Source organism: Oncorhynchus kisutch, linkage group LG3 (assembly GCF_002021735.2).
Source record: "Oncorhynchus kisutch isolate 150728-3 linkage group LG3, Okis_V2, whole genome shotgun sequence".
Classification (NCBI taxonomy): Eukaryota; Metazoa; Chordata; class Actinopteri; order Salmoniformes; family Salmonidae; genus Oncorhynchus; species Oncorhynchus kisutch.
The window spans coordinates 54,434,596-54,454,632 of record NC_034176.2 but is presented as its reverse complement, the minus strand read 5'-3'; the positions used below and the strand labels follow the sequence as shown (position 1 = coordinate 54,454,632).

At 45.2% G+C, this 20,037-nt stretch overlaps 1 protein-coding gene across 1 annotated transcript in view; it reads left to right on the top strand.

Moving 5' to 3' along the window:
- Positions 1-20,037, top strand: part of LOC109884892 (neuron navigator 2) — a 136,951-nt gene that overhangs the window by 19,892 nt on the left and 97,022 nt on the right. The window contains 2 exon segments of the mRNA XM_031808290.1: positions 7,932-8,049; positions 10,946-10,998. Of these exon segments, the coding sequence (XP_031664150.1) occupies positions 7,932-8,049; positions 10,946-10,998 (171 nt within the window).

Here is a 20,037-nt window from a genome sequence, read left to right as displayed (position 1 = left end):
GAGGAGAGCAGAGACGGTGCGCGACAGAGTGGAGAGAGGTATAAAATGGGAAGTTTGTAAACAGAGTGGGTAGTAGAGAGAGGGAGAGAGAGCGAGAGAGAGGCGTGAGAAGGAAAGAAGAGAGTCGTCAGACGGACATCCTGGCTACCTTTACCACCACGTCTACGTGACAGAGCGCCGTTATATCGAGCGCTCATCGATAGTCCTGTCTTTTTGGGGGAGTTTTCTGGACAAACAGCCTCTACCCCCACCTGAGGGGCCTGGATGGCGGTGTGTGGGGGACACGCACCCAGCCACTTCTCCTGTGGGCACTTTAAAACGGTAAGGGCCTCGGAAGGGGCTTGCTGAGAGGTGGTTACGATCAGGGAGAAAGAGAGAAGGTGAATGTAGTAAAGAGAAAAACATGAAAAATAGATCATGCATTAGAAGTGGGAAAAGTGGAATAAGGAGGGAGGGAGAAGGGATGAATGGAACAGGGAAGATGAGAGGAACAAGGGGAAAGAGAAGAGAGAGACCAGGCACTGATGGTAACATCCTAGTGTGCGAGAGAGGAACGATAAAGAGAGGGAAAGGAAAAGAGAGCGGAATGGAGGTATAGAAAGTGAAGAAGAGGGGTCAACCCAAAATAGCTGGTCTGGGGTTGAGCCAGGTCTCTCTGAACCCTTATAGAGGAAGTTGTGTGTATTTATGGGGGCAGGCAGGTAGAATGATGTGTGTACAGTAATACAATAATACAGCAGAATAACAATTAAAATGTATGTGTGGGGCCTCCTGAGTGGCGCAGCGGTCTAAGGCAGTTGCTTGAGGCATCACGACAGACCCGGGTTTGATCGCATGCTGTGTCGCAGCCGGCCCCGACCGGGAGAGACCCATGAGGCGGCGCACAATTGGCCCAGCGTCGCCCGTGTTAGGGGAGGGTTTGGCTGGCCGGGATGTCCTTGCTCTCTAGCGACTCCTTGTGGCGGGCCGGGCGCATGCACGCTGACTTCGGTCGTCCAGCTGTACGGTGTTTCCTCCGACACATTGGCGCATCTGGGTTCCGGGTTAAGTGAGCAGTGTGTCAAGAAGCAGTGTGCCTTGTCAGGGTTGTGTTTCGGAGGACGCATGGCTCTCGACCTTTGCCTCTCCTGAGTCTGTACAGGAGTTGCAGCGATGGGACAAGACTGTAACTACCAATTGGGGTAGAAAAAGGGGTGTACGTATGTGCGAGTGTTAGGATATGTTTGCGAATGATGTGTGTTTGTGTCTCTTCACAGTCCGCGATGTTCCATTAGGTGTAGTTTTTTTTACTGCTTGACTTAGTTACATGATGTGGAATAGAGTTCCATGTAGTCATGGCTCTATGTAAACTCAGCACAAAAAGAAGCTTCCCTTTTTCAGGACCCTGTCTTTCAAAGATAATTTGTAAAAATCCACATACAGTGCCTTGCGAAAGTATTCGGCCCCCTTGAACTTTGCGACCTTTTGCCACATTTCAGGCTTCAAACATAAAGATATAAAACTGTATTTTTTTGTGAAGAATCAACAACAAGTGGGACACAATCATGAAGTGGAACGACATTTATTGGATATTTCAAACTTTTTTAACAAATCAAAAACGGAAAAATTGGGCGTGCAAAATTATTCAGCCCCCTTAAGTTAATACTTTGTAGCGCCACCTTTTGCTGCGATTACAGCTGTAAGTCGCTTGGGGTATGTCTCTATCAGTTTTGCACATCGAGAGACTGACATTTTTTCCCATTCCTCCTTGCAAAACAGCTCGAGCTCAGTGAGGTTGGATGGAGAGCATTTGTGAACAGCAGTTTTCAGTTCTTTCCACAGATTCTCGATTGGATTCAGGTCTGGACTTTGACTTGGCCATTCTAACACCTGGATATGTTTATTTTTGAACCATTCCATTGTAGATTTTGCTTTATGTTTTGGATCATTGTCTTGTTGGAAGACAAATCTCTGTCCCAGTCTCAGGTCTTTTGCAGACTCCATCAGGTTTTCTTCCAGAATGGTCCTGTATTTGGCTCCATCCATCTTCCCATCAATTTTAACCATCTTCCCTGTCCCTGCTGAAGAAAAGCAGGCCCAAACCATGATGCTGCCACCACCATGTTTGACAGTGGGGATGGTGTGTTCAGGGTGATGAGCTGTGTTGCTTTTACGCCAAACATAACGTTTTGCATTGTTGCCAAAAAGTTCAATTTTGGTTTCATCTGACCAGAGCACCTTCTTCCACATGTTTGGTGTGTCTCCCAGGTGGCTTGTGGCAAACTTTAAACAACACTTTTTATGGATATCTTTAAGAAATGGCTTTCTTCTTGCCACTCTTCCATAAAGGCCAGATTTGTGCAATATACAACTGATTGTTGTCCTATGGACAGAGTCTCCCAACTCAGCTGTAGATCTCTGCAGTTCATCCAGAGTGATCATGGGCCTCTTGGCTGCATCTCTGATCAGTCTTCCCCTTGTATGAGCTGAAAGTTTAGAGGGACGGCCAGGTCTTGGTAGATTTGCAGTGGTCTGATACTCCTTCCATTTCAATATTATCGCTTGCACAGTGCTCCTTGGGATGTTTAAAGCTTGGGAAATCTTTTTGTATCCAAACCCGGCTTTAAACTTCTTCACAACAGTATCTTGGACCTGCCTGGTGTGTTCCTTGTTCTTCATGATGCTCTCTGCGCTTTTAACGGACCTCTGAGACTATCACAGTGCAGGTGCATTTATATGGAGACTTGATTACACACAGGTGGATTGTATTTATCATCATTAGTCATTTAGGTCAACATTGGATCATTCAGAGATCCTCACTGAACTTCTGGAGAGAGTTTGCTGCACTGAAAGTAAAGGGGCTGAATAATTTTGCACGCCCAATTTTTCTGTTTTTGATTTGTTCAAAAAGTTTGAAATATCCAATAAATGTCGTTCCACTTCATGATTGTGTCCCACTTGTTGTTGATTCTTCACAAAAAATACAGTTTTATATCTTTATGTTTGAAGCCCGAAATGTGGCAAAAGGTCGCAAAGTTCAAGGGGGGCGAATACTTTCGCAAGGCACTGTAGCTTCACAGATCTTCATTGTAAAGGGTTTAAACACTGTTTCCCATTCTTGTTCAATGAACCATAAACAATTAATGAACATCACCTGTGGAACTGTCGTTAAGACACCAGCAGCTTATAGACGGTAGGCAATTAAGGTCACAGTTATGAAAACTTAGGACACTAAAGAGGCCTTTCTACTGACTGAAAAACACCACAAGAAAGATGCCCAGGGTCCCTGCTCATCTGCGTGAACGTGCCTTAGGCATGCTGCAAGGAGGCATGAGCCTAAGGTAGCCTAGTGGTTAGAGTGTTGGGCCAGTAAGTGAATGACAGTGAGAGGACTGAGTTTCTTTTTATTTGCTGAGTTTATTACTGCGTTTCCCGTAGTTTTTTTCTGGACTTAAAGACACTGTGACGAGACCTCTGACGGCATGTCTTGCGGGCTATGTATGAATGTCTGAGCTGTGCGCTAGTCGCTTAAACAGAAAGCTTGGTGATTTCAACATGTCAATACCTCTGACGAAGACAAGCAGTAATGCAATTTGGGACGAGGTTGAGAGGAAAAAGTGTGCATGAATGCCTACACACCACGGAGACTCATGGATATCACAGGCTCAATTGAGCGAACTCGGTGCGCTGTGCTTGCAGAAATCACACAAGTCACAGAATTTTGTCAAGTTGTCTATACAGTTGTTCTGTTATGCGCCTGAGAATGGAGACCCCACGTCAGGAGCGTGAACGTAAATGTAAGTGTAATCACAGCGGAGTGTGGGTTTGGTATGTTCTGCGTCCATTGCTATGCCATTAGCAAATTGAACAGAGTTTGACTTCCAGGCACGCTCACTGTATGTGGCATCTCGTGAGTCCTGGGGGTTTTCTTAACCTGGTTCTCTTTCACTCCACTAGATTAGGACATAATGGTGTGTTAAGTGTTGTGCTGTTTTAGGCTTCCTTGTGACTGCTTGGAGAACCCTAATGGTTGACAGGTTATTAGTGTATGTGGGTTGGAAAGCACATGTTTTTTTTAGTGTGGGAACCATGATCCTGAATAGACTCAAAGTGCTGTTATTGCTCTTTGGTTGTACTGTGTGTTTGTGGCCAGGGCTGCACTGGATGAGATCCCTGCGGTGTGCGTGTGCGTGTGTGTGTGTGCGTATGCGTGTGCGCGTGTGAGTGTGTGTGTAGCATGCAAGTCAAAGGATGCATGGCAAACAAAGTGAAAGATGAAAGGATAAGTTAATGAAAAGTTGTGGCTCCTGATTTTATTTTCAACCCCTTCTCTTTACACGTGCATGCATGTACACACACACACACACACACACACATATATACACACATACACACACACACACACACACACATATACACACATACACACACACACACACACACATATACACACACACACACACACACACGCACACACCTGTTTAGCATTCCCCACTTCAATCAGTATGCAATGAGTAGCTGTGACATCTCTGAGAGTATGCCTTTGACATCAAAGCATCCACTCCAATCACCATTTCTTCCCTTCCTGAAAGTCCCTACCAACACAAGTAAAGGGCATGTCAGTGTGATGAGCTGCCTGTCCTCTTCCTCTCTCTCTCTCTCTACCTCCCCAGCCCATGACCCAGTGCTGTAGGGGAAGGCTTGTGTGCGTCATGCCCTCTGCGGGGCATCATATGCCGGATTGATGAGTCGGCAGGCCTGGGTGGTGTGTGGAGACTGGTTGTGAGGCATGTTTGTGCGAAATGGCTAAGGCATGCAGTGGGAGAGAGACAGTTGTGTGTGGCCTAAGGGTGTGTGTGTGGCCTAAGGGTGTGTGTGTGGCCTAAGGGCGTGTGTGTGTGTTCATAGAACATTGTGTGACCCATTTTAAACGAGACGTCACACTGTTGCTCATTCACACGGCTTTAACCCTTTCGAGGACACACCGACAGACACACACACAGAAACAAACACACACACACACACACAGGGGTCTTGTAAAGGGTGCAGTGAGTGGTCAGAGACTGTGTATAAATCAGATCCCAGCCACTCAGTGTCATGTTGCATTCCCTTGAGGAGGGGAATGTCCCTCTTACCAATTTTACAGCTCCCCCAAAAATAACCCCAATCCGGGGATGAGAGGGTGGGATTACTGGGAATTTTCGGGACTGATGCTGATGTGGGATTTCCCCCCTTTGAAAGAATCATTGATTAACGTGTAACAAACACAACACTGATGAAATAGGAAATCACCTCATCTCTTTTTCCCCTATTTGCCATTGTAGGGCCATGTCTTCCCCCGCTGACTTTATTTACAAACTCAACACTAAAATGGGTTATTCTACTATTACGAAGAACACATATTAGTTTAGGGGGTTGGGATGCTGTCAGTGCGGTTGGTGCCTATAGTTGGCGAAGTTAAGGAATAATCAGATATGTTCTGGAAGAGAGGGGCTTTTCCCTGTGATGTGGAGAAGTCCCAGAGTGGCTGACAGCGCCGTCAGACACGGATCAAAGGCATCATCTGGTGTGTCAAGTGCTGTTTTGGGCTTCTTTGCTAACGGGGTAATAACCCTAATAGTTGACAGGTTATTAGTGTAAGTTGGTTGGACAGCACAGGCCTTTTAATGTGTGGTGCTCTGGTTTTAGTGAGCAGGATTTCACCGGAACTTACACTAGAGTTTTGAAAGTAGGATTCTCTCCCTCTTCATTTCCCCTCCCTCTGTGTTCCCTATTCTCAGCGCCCCGTACGGCTTCATATACCCTCGGGGTATGTTTTGATCTGAAGTCAGAGGTCCTATGGGTTGTTATTGTTCCTGTTCAATAAGTCATGACATCCGCTGTATCCTTTCACCTTTGGTGTCAATCGACGATTAGTGTCAATAATGAAAATACATTGTTTTGGTTGAAAATATGTTGTTTTTTTAAAACTTATTTTCTACACCTTGTGCTGACCGGGGTGCTGACCGGGGTGCTGACCGGGGCGCTGACCGGGGTGCTGACCGGGCTGATATTCCCCAGATACAGTATGTTACAGCATTTCATCCCCATAGAGAATTAACACATATTACCAGCTTTACTTTCAAGTCAAGGGCTATTGGTCTAACATTGTATTTTACCACACCGATGGGGGGGGGGGGGGGGGGGGGCGTCATCTAGCAATGACGAGCCTAGATGAGCTCCTGAACATGGCTCTGGATAGGTTGAATCCACCATACTGCCCCTCCTCCCTTTAAACCTGCCCCCTCCCACCCTCAGGGGGTCTCCGACTGGTTCCTGTTCTGCTCCAATGATTGACAGCTTCTCATTTTACCTGCTTTTTAATTACACCCGAACCCCTCATTTCACCTGCTGCAGAAAACTGCTTCAAAGCACACCCACATTCCTTTTCTTACTGCAAACCCCCCCCCCCCCCCCCGGCGTTTTGAGAGAGTGTTATCTTTTGCTTAAAGGCTTGGTTAGCGCTGTCTGAGCCATGTTATAGCTGTGCGTGTGTGTGTGTGTGTGTGTGTGTGTGTGTGTGTGTGTGTGTGTGTGTGTGTGTGTGTGTGTGTGTGTGTGTGTGTGTGTGTGTGTGTGTGTGTGTGTGTGTGTGTGTGTGTGTGTGAGAACGAGAGAGAGAGAGAGAGACACAGAGAGAGAGAGAGAGAGAGAGAGGGAGAGAGAGAGAGAGAGAGAGAGAGAGAGAGAGAGAGGGGGAGAGAGAGAGAGAGAGAGAGGGAGAGAGACAGAGAGAGGGAGAGAGAGAGGGAGAGAGAGAGAGAGACAGAGAGAGGGAGAGAGAGAGAGAGAGAGAGAGAGAGTGCATGTGGAGCCGACATAAAACAGTCCTTGAACCTTGCTCTTCGTGTGTATGTTTGAAATGAAGCGTTCAGAGCAGTGATTCATATGATGAGTAACACTGAATAGGCCCCAGGTCTATTTACCTTTAAAAACACAGAGAACCGGGGTCACATTGTGTGTACGTGTGCATGTGCGCGTGTGTTATGCTTAATTTAGCTGTTTGAAATACTGAAGGGATGGCAGCAGAAGAACATTGCTCAGATTCATCGGGATGCCTCAGACAAAAATGTCAGACTTAATTCGGTTACTCCAGAATTGTATTTACAATTTGCCTTGAGATTTTGAACTTGTTTCTACAACTTTCCACATGAAACACACTATTCAGAAACATTTTCTGAATCTATTTCAGCATTCCCTTCCCTACCAAATTGCTGTTATTTCTAATTAGGCATGACTGTGTCCTTACTTCAGTGCTTTTGTTTGGTACCAACATTTTCCATCTCAATTTGGGATGGTATCTCTCTCTCCGACCATTTGCGTCTTTCTCTCCCTCGGCTCTTGCTTGGGTTTTTTATTTACCCAAATGCATCCCTCACCGGCCTTCAACCCGGGAGAGGCAAGCAGCCTTGGGGAGAGAGAGAGAGCAGGAGATAGAGAGTTGTCTGCAACAACCAATTACAAACGAAACTATTCAGATTATTCAGACGCTTAATTCACCCCCCCCCAACCCTCTACCCCTCCCTCGCACACTTTGAAGGGCCTTTTCTGTCCCCGAGTTCGCGATGTCAGCGCCTCACTGAGACCGTCTGCTGTCGCTGCTGCGCTATCCGAGCACAATGGTCCCAATTTCAATACCACGCGGATATATGCCAGCTCTGCGCACCCAAAGAAAGAAAAGGGGGTGGACGGGTCCTATTCAACCATGTTGTTCTTTTTTTATTTTTTTGAGTCGTAAACGTGTTTAATTTGAGTAATTTGTCTTTTTATTTATTTAAGTGTTATGGGATTTTAAACACTCAGCGGGGTCTCGCTTCTAAAAAGCGGAGGCGCAAGAGTTGTGTTTCGCTTTTGATATTAGCGGTTCCCTGGGCGTCTAATAAACGGACGCTGATGTTTTGCGTCCTGAACAGATCTATACGGACTGGGCCAACCACTACCTAGCCAAATCAGGACACAAGCGACTTATCAAGGACCTGCAAACAGACGTCGCAGACGGAGTGCTGCTTGCGGAGATCATACAGGTTGTCGGTAAGGGCTACACTTTATTTGCCGTCTCTATCTCTTGATGCCATGTTATTACTGTTTCTGCTAATGAGTTCAGTTGATGGACTAGACTTCTCATGCAGACACCGTGTTTATACATCTTTGAAGTTGTATCCCTATGTATACTAATGTATAATTGTACAGTAATCGCCATAATGGTATATGCTACTGCTGATGAACTGTCCTCATAAAAGTATTCATTTCAACAAAAAATATTATTAACGTATTATCAAGAAGTTATTATTATCCACAATTGAGTTAGGAAAATCGCTCAGTTTAACGCTGAAATATTTGACAGTGGAGCAGTCAGAGAGAAGTTTGACTGAGGGAAGTTTTGTAAAGTAATGTCATTATGCGCCCCTCCCCTTAGTCCTGTAATTTTCCCACTTCACAAGCTGCCCTGTCATCTTTTAAAGAGGACAGAGGGGGGAGACAGTGCCCTGAGGTTACAGCACTGTCACATCAGCTGACCAATGATGTCACTCCTCTGCTTCCCAGAGTTCTATAGAACTGTATTGTATTTCTTTGTATACAAAACTCTGCCTCAAATCGAAGAACATGTACAGAACAACATACAATACTAATGTAGAGCACACATAGAATTAGGAATAAGAATAATTTAGTACAGAACACATCATAGTCCCACGTCATGGAACATTTGTGTAGACCAGCGTCTTCTTCGTAGAATTCAGACTAGCATCTGGAGTAGAGAACAAGGAAAACCTCATCATTATGAAAAATGAATTCCGCACATTCTCTCACTACTTCTCTGAAAGTCAGAGTAGGCTAGCGGGTCTTTACAGCGGAAGACGGATCTTTTGGGGATTTTTGTCGCGTCAACGGCAGGATGGGTGGGTTTTTGGAGACACTGAGTCCTCTGTTCTCTTCCTCTTTGTCTTTCGATGCTCAGATTGAATCTCTGTAGTCACTGGACAGTGAGCATCATCAAGGATGCACGTTGTCGTAAGCATGCATCTTTGATGACCTGTTATGACACAAACTGGGTTGTCTTCCGTCCCCCTGATATAGTAGACCCCCCCCCCCCCAGAGACCCCCCCCCCCAGAGAGAGCACGATTTCTCACCATCAGCAGTCTATGTATCCCTAGGGGACAGTGTAGGGTTAGAAACAGTGGCACGTGCTATTGTAAACATGCACGCAAGCAAGCGCACACACACTGACATGCACAAGTTGGTGAGGTAAAGCAGAGGCGGTGTTCATTGCAAAGGTCGTCTACAGCTGACTCATTGACTAAGTCTGTCTGGCTATGTCGCTGTGCTGTTTTTGACACTCTCGCCCCCCTCCCCCCCACACAGCTGACTACTGCTATCCTGGTGTCATGTAACTGAGCTCTATCCCTCTACCAATCCCCAATATGAGTGTCCCATTCACCAGTTCATTCATAGTTTCCTTTCCCCCCTCTATGTAGATGGGGGGGGGGGGATGTCACACCAGACAATTGCTACTGAAATCTGACCATGCAGCTTAGTGGGTGTGAAGAGAGGGGGACAGTGACACGGTGACACAGAGTCAGAGACCCCGCTGGGATCAGTAGCACATTATTTTGGTAGGAGACAACAGGGGGGACCGAGTGACAGATACTGGTGGGGTTTAGAGTAGTCATAATGTATACGGAACAAAAATGTAAACGCAACGTGCAAAAATGTCTACGATTTGACTGAGTTACAGTTCATATGAGGAAATCAGTCAATTAAAATAGATTCATTAGGCCCTAATCTATGGATTTCACATGACTGGGAATACAGATATGCATCTGTTGGTCACAGATACCTTTAAAAAAAAAATGGGCCTCACAATGGGCCTCGGGATCTTGTCAAGGTATCTCTGTGCATTTAAATTGCCATCGATAAAATGCAATTGTGTTCGTTGTCCGTAGTTTATGCCTGCACATACCATAACCCCACCGCCACAATGGTTGACATCAGCAAACCGCTCACCCACACAATGCCATACACGTGGTCTTCACTTGTGAGGCCGGTTGGACGTACTGCCAAATGATCTAAAACGACATATGAGGTGGCTTATGGTAGAGAAATGAACATTAAATCCTCTGTCAACAGCTCTGGTGGACATTCCTGTGACATTGTGTTGTGTGACAAAACTGCACATGTAGAGTAGCCTTTTATTGTACCCAGCACAAGGGGCACCTGTGAAATGATCAAGCTGTTTAATCAGCTTCTTGATACACTACACCTGTCAGGTGGACACATTATCTTGGCAAAGCTAAACACATTTATTTGCACAACATTTGAGAGAAATAATCTCTGTGTGCTCATGGAACATTTCTGAGATATTTTATTTCAGCTCATGAAACATGGGACCATCACTTTACAAGTTGTGTTTATGTTTTGGTTCTGTGTACATTCCACAGGGTGTGTTTATGTGCAAGCGTGTGTGTGTTTGTGAGAGTGTTTATCCACCTGACACAAAGTTTGGACCCACTGGGATAACCCTTTATTTTCCTGCAGTAGGTGGTAGTCAGGTTCCTGTGGCGGAGATGCCCAGTGGGCCCCACCAGGCTGTAGTGTTGAAAGAGGACAATCTTGTCTCAGCTGCTGTGGGCTGGGCCTCTAAAGGACGGGAGGGATCCACACACACCCCTTCTCCCAGCCAACTCTGCGTGGCCCCTAGTGGCCCCACGCACATTTGCTATAACTAGATTGGGTTTCATCTCTCAGAAGAAAGAGGAGGCAGTGACCCTCTCTACCCAGTCACAGGCCTGCTCTCCTCACTCACTAAGAACCAGGGATACCACTAAGAACACTTTTTCTTCTCTCTCTCTCTCTCTCTCTCTCTCTCTCTCTCTCTCTCTCTCTCTCTCTCTCTCTCTCACTCTCACTCTCTTTCTCTCTCTCTCTCAGCCAATGAGAAGATTGAAGACATCAATGGCTGCCCTAAGAGTCGTTCTCAGATGGTGAGTGACCTTCATAGGGTTTCCTTCTATTGGTTTGTGTGTTTGGCAGTATAACGTTATAATCCTTGTGTGTGTGTGTGTGTGGGGAGGGGGGTTGTTTGTATGGGTGAGTGTGTGAAGTAAAGAGTTGCTTTTGATGTCTTGGTCCACCACGGTAGAGCGTCTGTGTTTGTGTGTTGACTCATACATGCGCGTGTACTTGAGCGTCTATAAGCTGTGTGTACATACAAGGCCTTATTTAAGCAGGAAATTAGAATTTAGCTCTGTCTCAGAAGACATTGGTCCAATTGAATGGTTATGGCTATTACTCCTGTTATTTTAAAATGTGTGGCTTTGCGGTCAGTCTTTGTAAAAAAGGTCTGGCCCATAGACAGGCCATTGGCTCTCACTTTGAAGCACCAGAGACTGAGGTTTGGTGTCTGGAAGAGAACCAAGCTCGCTTCATCACATTACTACTAGAAATAAAAACTCCACTTATGTTATCTAAGGGGACAAAATCCAGACGGAGAATTCAAGTTACGATGACAATAAAATCGTTAGCAGGGCAATGTTGTAATGGCTGTGGCTACTGTATAAGGATTCTCTTTTGGAGAGGGCTTTGGCAAGCATACTCTTTTCCCAGGCAAAGGCTTAGTTCTACTGAATATTCCTTTCTGTGTTTATTGTGGTTTGTTGTGGCAGTTTAACATTAGAACACATGAGTGTGAGAGAGAGAGTGTATCTGTGTCTGCGTTTCTATACGCGTTTATTAGGGGTGGGCATTTGAAAGAATGTCTAATTTTGAAAGGGCTGACCACAATTAGTCGACTGGTCGATTGATTGGTTGATAGGCTGTTGGTCGACCAAGATTTTTTTAGTCGAGCTGTAGCAAATATATATGCCTTCGGAAAGCATTCAGAGCCCATGTACCCCCTTTTTCTCCCCAATTTCATGGTATCCAATTGTTAGTAGTTACTATCTCGTCTCATCGCGACAACTCCCTTACGGGCTCGGGAGAGACGAAGGTCGAAAGCCATGCGTCCTCCGAAACACAACCCAACCAAGCCGCACTGCTTCTTAATACAGCGCATCCAACCCGGAAGCCAGCCGCACCAATGTGTCGGAGGAAACACCGTGCCCCTAGCGACCTGGTCAGCGTGCACTGCGCCCGGCCCGCCACAGGAGTCGCTAGTGCGCGATGAGACAAGGATTTCCCTACCGGCCAAACCCTCCCTAACCCGGACAACGCTTGGCCAATTGTGCGTCGACGCTTGGCCAATTGTGCGTCGCCCCATGGACCTCCCGGTCTCGGCCGGCTGCGACAGAGCCTGGGCTCGAACCCAGAGTATCTGGTGGCACAGCCTTAGACCACTGCGCCACCTGGGAGGCCCCTATTTCCACATTTTGTTACGTTACAGCCTTATTCTAAAATGTATTAAGTATTTTTTTGACTCATCAATCTACACACATGAACCTATAATGATAAAGTGAAAACAGGTTTTTAGAAATGTTTGCAAATGTAATTAAAAATAAAAAAACTGAAATACCTTATTTACATAAGTATTCAGACCCTTTGCTATGAGACTGGAAATTGAGCTCAGGTGCATCCTGTTTCCATTGATCATCCTTGAGATTGGAGATTGGGTTGATTAGAGTCCACCTGTGGTAAATTAAATTGATTGTACATGATTTGGAAAGGCACACACCTGTCCCACAGTTAACAGTGCATGTCAGCACAAAAACCAAGCCATGAGGTGGAAGGAATTGTCCGTAGAGCTCCGAGACAGGATTGTGTTGAGGCACAGATCTGAGGAAGAGTATCAAAACATTTTTGCACCATTGAAGGTCCCCAAGAACATAGTGGCCTCCATCATTCTTAAATGGAAGATGTTTGGAACCACCAACATGTTTCCTAGAGCTGGCCGCCCAGCCAAACTGAGCAGCAGGGACTGAGAGACGAGTCAGGATCGTGGTGAACGGAGCAAAGTACAGTGAGATCCTTGATGAAAACCTGCTCCAGAGCACTCAGGACCTCAGACTGGGGTGAAGGTTCACCTTCCAACAAGACAATGACCATAAGCACACAGCCAAGACAACGCAGGAGTGGCTTCTGGACAAGTCTCTGAATGTCCTTGAGTGACCCAGCCAGAGCCTGAGCTTGAACCCGATCGAACATCTCTGGAGAGAGCTGAAAATAGCTGTGCAGCAACGCTCCCCATCCAACATTACAGAGCTTGAGAGGATCTGCAGAGAAGAAGAATGCCAAGCTTCTAGCGATGTACCCAATAAGACTCGAGGCTATAATTGCTGCCAAAGGTGCTTCAACAAAGTACTGAGTAAAGGGTCTGAATACTTATGTAAATATGATATTTCAGTTTTTTGTTGTTGAATAAATTAGCAAAAAAAAATTTAAAAACTGTTTTTGCTTTGTCATTATGGGGTATTGTGATGTCATTATGGGGTATTGTGATGTCATTATGGGGTATTGTGATGTCATTATGGGGTATTGTGATGTCATTATGGGGTATTGTGTGTAGATTGATGAGGATTTTTGGGGGGGAATAAGGCTGTAACGTTACAAAATTTGGAAAAAGTCAAGGCGTGAATACACTGTAAAATGTGCCCATTTTAGGATCTGATAGTATTTCTGATTGCCATAAAAGCACCGCCACTAATGAGCTGTGGAGCATCTCACAGTAATCCGTTGAGAATGTTCCTCAATGTATTTGAAAAATCTTTCCAGCTCTCTCCCTTTCGATAACCACTCACCGTGAAAGGGAAAAATGTCACGCCCAGTGGAAACGTCATAAAATAGGCCTACCTGATTACTTCTAATCAGTGCTTGACTTGGACTGAAGCAGGTTCCGGTCGTCATTTTGGGTGCTGGTACTGTTTATATTTAGGTGCAGGAGCTCCACATTACTTTTGAGCTAATATTCTCTAAGTGGAACAGGAGCTCAAGTAGAAGAAAAATTGAGGTGCCGGTACTCAGCTCCGGTGAGCTCCTGCCTAAGTCAAGCAATGCTTCTTATCCCTTGCGCAAATAGCCAACAGCTGTGTCTGTCCCGAGCACCACCCTGAGGGCCCAGAATATTTTATACGACGTCGCACCACAAGCTTCCGCTGGACCCCATTTGTTCGTTGATACAATGTTTTAAGTTCGTTGCAGACGAATGTGATTTATAGGATATGTTTTTTGTTTATTAGGATATTTTCTACCTGCAGGCTGCAAGGTTTTTGTTTGTTGGCTTTATGTAGGTTATTTTTGACGTAGTCGGTAATGGCAATAGAAGTAACTTTTTAGGTTTGTACCATTTTCAGTTAGACTTGGATAGAATTTTGATGAATCACATGACAATGAATTTTTATTATAAATGAAATGAAACTGTCCCACGAACATGTGCATATAAAAACCATAATTGGCACGCAGATTGGTAGAAATGGTCATGTAAATTGACATTCCACATGAGAAAGGTTGCCGACTCCTTAAGCAGAACAATGGCAGAATCTGCGAAAGCCAACAGGAGCAGGATATATTGGTTGGTTCAGGTTAAGGTTTATTTTTTCTTCTGGTTATCCGGCTCTCCCTTGAGTCATTTGTGTGTTATTTCATCGAACAGTGAACTTAAAGCGTCAAACAAGCTCAGTGCATATCATTGATTTTATTAAAACACACAGAGTGTGTCGATTTACACCTTTAAAAATGTTGATCAATCGATTGACAACCATCGATTGACAACTTTCGGTCGGCTAAGATTTCATTTTGTCGGGTCCGCCCTAAATTAATAGTACTCGCATCTTAGCTTGAAACCGGGCTGAAGGCAAGCGTTTCCGGTATGCTATCTGTTGTTTCACTTGCTGGTTGTTCTGATACAAATCTGAACATATTTTCACTGCAATTGTCACGCTCCAAACAATAAACACATCTTGGACTTAGACATTTTGTCGGTGCTTATACATTTGACCTTACATTTGCACATTTCGTATTCAATCATACTGCTTGTGATTTCAGTGTTTTTTTTTTACTGCAATGGGAAACTAGCCAGTATCCCTCCTCTGAATGTGGAGGGTTGTAAATTGGGCCAGTGTGCCAGTTGAAGGCTAATTTGGGCTGCTAGCCAGACCCCCCCCCCCCCACACACACACACACACACACACACATACCGCTAGTCCCTCCCAGGCTCATACCCCTGCCACCCAGGACATAACAGTTACTTTCGCAGTGACATGCTGTCATTGGGGTAGTGGTGACACAGAGGTGCTAAAACCACACAGGTCTGTCAGAGGCCTACTTCTTACTGTGGAGGGATACATTTGTGTTTCACACACACTGTTCTGTTGCTCGGGTATATGTATTGGTGTGTATTGTTTAATTGCTGTTTGTGTCGTGTTTCTGGGTCACAATGTTTTATTTCCAACTTCCTGTTTCACCCTCAGTTTGGCTCGAGTTCCCGAGAGATCTGCTTCTCTCCTCCTTCTCTTCTCTGCTGGGAACAAACGTTACTACTAGCTCCATACGGGTCGAAACCAATTCAGACCCGTCTTCCCAAGTAGGCCTCTCTGACTGGGGGATGATGAAAACGAGGCCTTAGGAGGCTTCATAAGCCCTCGGAGAACGTCAAATGGAGTTTCCTCCTTTACATCAAGGCATTGTCCGTTCTCAACTGCAACCCGTGTCTCACCTTCAGGTGCCACTCACGGACATGGCGGCTGTAAGCCTGACAAACCAGCGTTTGACTTGAAATCATGTTATTTACAGCGTCAGGTTATCGCGACTGACGCTCCTTCCATGTCCCCAACGGTTCAGTACTAAGGCCATGGTCGTTCATAGGTTATATGACTACTATATTCACGTAGTATATGATCATATAGATTGATTGTATATGTATTGATTGATAATGTGAGTCCCCAGAAATGAATAGGGGAAGCAGGATACTGTCTGAAGTTAGTGTGTAGTCAGGTGTGTGACAGCTAGGGGGATACTTCCTTCAGACAACGTGTGTGTATGTGTGTGTGTGTTTGTGTGTGTGTAAGTGTATGCTTGCGTGCGTGCGTGTGTTCCTGCATACGTGTGTGCACACGTGTGTGTGTGTGTGAGTGTGATACCTACTTGTATCAGCTGGCCCGAACTCCATGTAATCAGATGCGAGTGCAGAGCAATCACAGGTACCGCGCTGTGTATTGTTGCTCGGCAACCCCGTATGGAGGAGTGTCACCCGTTTGACCACAAGGTATCGGCTGGAGCCACTGTTTGGGTTAGCCACTGTTTGGTCTGCTGTATCTAGACTGCGCTCAGTTGGATTGTTTCACTGTAAAGTGCTGTAGTATTGGTGCTATTGGTTTGTTTTTTGGTGTGTTGTGTGTGTTGGGTTACTTGCCACTTGGGCACCAGTGCTACCAGCTTTCAAAGAAGGTAGTTGTGTAACACTATAAAACTGTCTAGTTGAATTACATCAGGAGGTACAGTACAGTCGTGGCCAAAAGTTTTGAGAATGACACAAATGTACATTTTCACAAAGTCTGCTGCCTCAGTTTGTATGATGGCAATTTGCATAGATTCCATAATGTTATGAAGAGTCATCAGAGGAATTGCAATTAATTGCAAAGTCCCTCTTTGCCATGCAAATGAATTGAATCACCAAAAAACATTTCCCTGCCACAAAAGGACCAGCTGTTGACGAGGATTAGGCTGGAGATCACTCTGTCATGCTGATTGAGTTCGAATAACAGACTGGAAGCTTCAAAAGGAGGGTGGTGCTTGGAATCATTGTTCTTCCTCTGTCAACCATGGTTACCTGCAAGGAAACACGTGCCGTCATCATTGCTTTGCACAAAAAGGGCTTCACAGGCAAGGATATTGCAGCCACTAAGATTGCACCTAAATCAACCATTTATCGGATCATCAAGAACTTCAAGCAGAGCGGTTCAATTGTTGTGAAGAAGGCTTCAGGGCGCCCAAGAAAGTCCAGCAAGTGCCAGGACCGTCTCCTAAAGTTGATTCAGCTGCGGGATCGGGGCACCACCAGTACAGAGCTTGCTCAGGAATGGCAGCAGGCAGGTGTGAGTGCATCTGCACGCACAGTGAGGCAAAGACTTTTGGAGGATGGCCTGGTGTCAAGAAGGGCAGCAAAGAAGCCACTTCTCTCCAGGAAAAACATCAGGGACAGACTGATATCCTGCAAAAGGTACAGGGATTGGACTGCTGAGGACTGGGGTAAAGTAACTTTCTCTGAATCCCCTTTCCTATTGGTTGGGGCATCCGGAAAAAAGCTTGTCCGGAGAAGACAATGTGAGCGCTACCATCAATCCTGTGTCATTCCAACAATAAAGCATCCTGAGGCCATTCATGTGTGGGGTTGCATCTCAGCCAAGGGAGTGGGCTCACTCACAATTTTGCCTAAGAACACAGCCATAAATAAAGAATGGTACCAACACATCCTCCGAGAGCAACTTCTCCCAACCATCCAGGAACAGTTTGGTGACGAACAATGCCTTTTCCAGCATGATGGAGCACCTTGCCATAAGGAAAAAGTGATAACTAAGTGGCTCGGGGAACAAAACATCGATATTTTGGGTCCATAGCCAGGAAACTCCCCAGACCTTAATCCCATTGAGAACTTGTGATCAATCCTCACGAGGCGGGTGGACAAACAAAAACCCACAAACTCTGACAAACTCCAAGCATTCATTATACAAGAATGGGCTGCCATCAGTCAGGATGTGGCCCATAAGTTAATTGACAGCATGCCAGGGCGGATTGCAGAGGTCTTGTAAAAGAAGGGTCAACAATGCAAATATTGACTCTTTGCATCAACTTCATGTAATTGTCAATAAAAGCCTTTGACACTTATGAAACGCTTGTAATTATACTTCAGTATTCAACAGTAACATCTGACTAAAATATCTAAAGACACTGAAGCAGCAAACTTTGTGGGAAATTGATATTTGTGTCATTCTCAAAACGTTTGGCCACGACTGTATGTTAAAGTTGTGTTATTGCGTTGTGTTGACCGACTACAGGGTTGCTGCCTCTCTAAAACCCACAACGTAAGGGTACCGTGAAGCGAGAGAGGTATGTACGGGGTTAGTGTCTCCTTGGTTCACAGGTGAGGTGGTCTCAGTGAAACTGTCTTGAGAGTGTGAAAGGCGGGAGGAGAAACAGACAGGCGCCGACTCAGTCATGCCACAAGCCAGGATTCCTTAAGACAATAACAAAGCTTCTTCCGGTGAGGGGGCGTACACACACACACACACACACACACACACACACACACACACACACACACACACACACACACACACACACACACACACACACACACACACACACACACACACAAACAATAGATTCTCTGTGGTGTAAAAAAAAAGTGTTTGTTCATAGGGCAGTTGCAGGGCCGGCCCTACTGTGCTGCTGGCTGGCTGAGACCCAGCATGTGATGACAGCCTTAGAGAGAGGTGTGTGTGTCTGAGAGAGAGGCCCAGTACAATAGAACAGTGGTTAGTGTGATATTGTATTTGCTGTGTTTATGCCATCAAGACAGGTTCCAGAGACCTTTCTAGGTAAGAGGAAACTCTACGGACGGATGTTAGAATTGTATCTTGGTTTTGAAAGTTGTATTTTGCTATGACGACGGTTGGTGTTCTGTATTATTTTGTAATAATAATGGTCATTTTTTAGGCAGTGTAATTTCTCATTGTTGTTGATTTAATTATCTAATTATTGTTGCTTCCCAAGGTGGCCATATAACTGGGCCTGTTTTAAAAAAATGTGGGATTGCAAGTTATTCAGTTGCAGTGTAATTTGAGTACTGCTTCTGTCCAGTGTTCAATCTACCTGCAGGGTTAGATTATCTGTGGTTGTGACATGTCTGTGACACGTCTGTGACATGTCTAGTGTGTGTTTAGTGTATAGGTTGGAGAGGGAGAGACTTACAGTTGAAGTCGGAAGTTTACATGCACCTTAGCCAAATATATTTAAACTCACAAATACATTTTTCACAATTCCTGACATTTAATCCTAGTAAAAATTCCCTGTCTTAGATTAGGATCACCGCTTTATTTTAAGAATGTGAAATGTCAGAACAATAGTCGAGAGAATTTCTTATTTCAGCTTTTATTTATTTCATCACATTCCCAGTGGGTCAGAAGTTTACATACACTCAATTAGTATTTGGTAGCATTGCCTTTAAATGGTTTAACTTGGGTCAAACGTTTCGGGCTAGGCTTCCACATGCTTCCCACAATAAGTTGGGTGAAGTTTGGCCCATTCCGTAACTGAGTCAGGTTTGTAGGCCTCCTTGCTCGCACACACTTTTTCAGTTCTGCCCACAAATGTTCTATAGGATTGAGGTCAGGGCTTTGTGATGGCCACTCCAATACCTTGACTTTGTTGTCCTTAAGCCATTTTGCCACAACTTTGGAAGTCTGCTTAGGGTCATTGTCCATTTGGAAAACCATTTGCGACCAAGCTTTAACTTCCTGACTGATGTCTTGAGATGTTGCTTCAATATATCCACATCATTTTCTATCATCATGATGCCATCTATTTTGTAAAGTGCACCAGTTCCTCCTGCAGCAAAGCATCCCTACAACATGATGCTGCCACCCCCGTGCTTCACGGTTGGGATGGTGTTCTTCGGCTTGCAAGCCTCCCCCTTTTTCCTCCTAACATAATGATGGTCATTATGGCCAAACAGTTCTATTTTTGTTTCATCAGACCAGAGGACATTTCTCCAAAAAATAAGATCTTTGTCCCCATGTGCAGTTGCAAACCGCTGTCTAGCTTTTTTATGGCGGTTTTGGAACAGTGTCTTCTTCCTTACTGAGCGGCCTCTCAGGTTATGTTGATATAGGACTCGTTTTTCTGTGGATATAGATACTTTTGTACCTGTTTCCTCCAGCATCTTCACAAGGTCCTTTGCTGTTGTTCTGGAATTGATTTGCACTTTTCGCATCAAAGTACGTTCATCTCTAGGAGACAGAACTCGTCTCCTTCCTGAGTGGTATGACGGCTGCACAGTCAACTTAGTGTATGTAAACTTCTGACCCACTGGAATT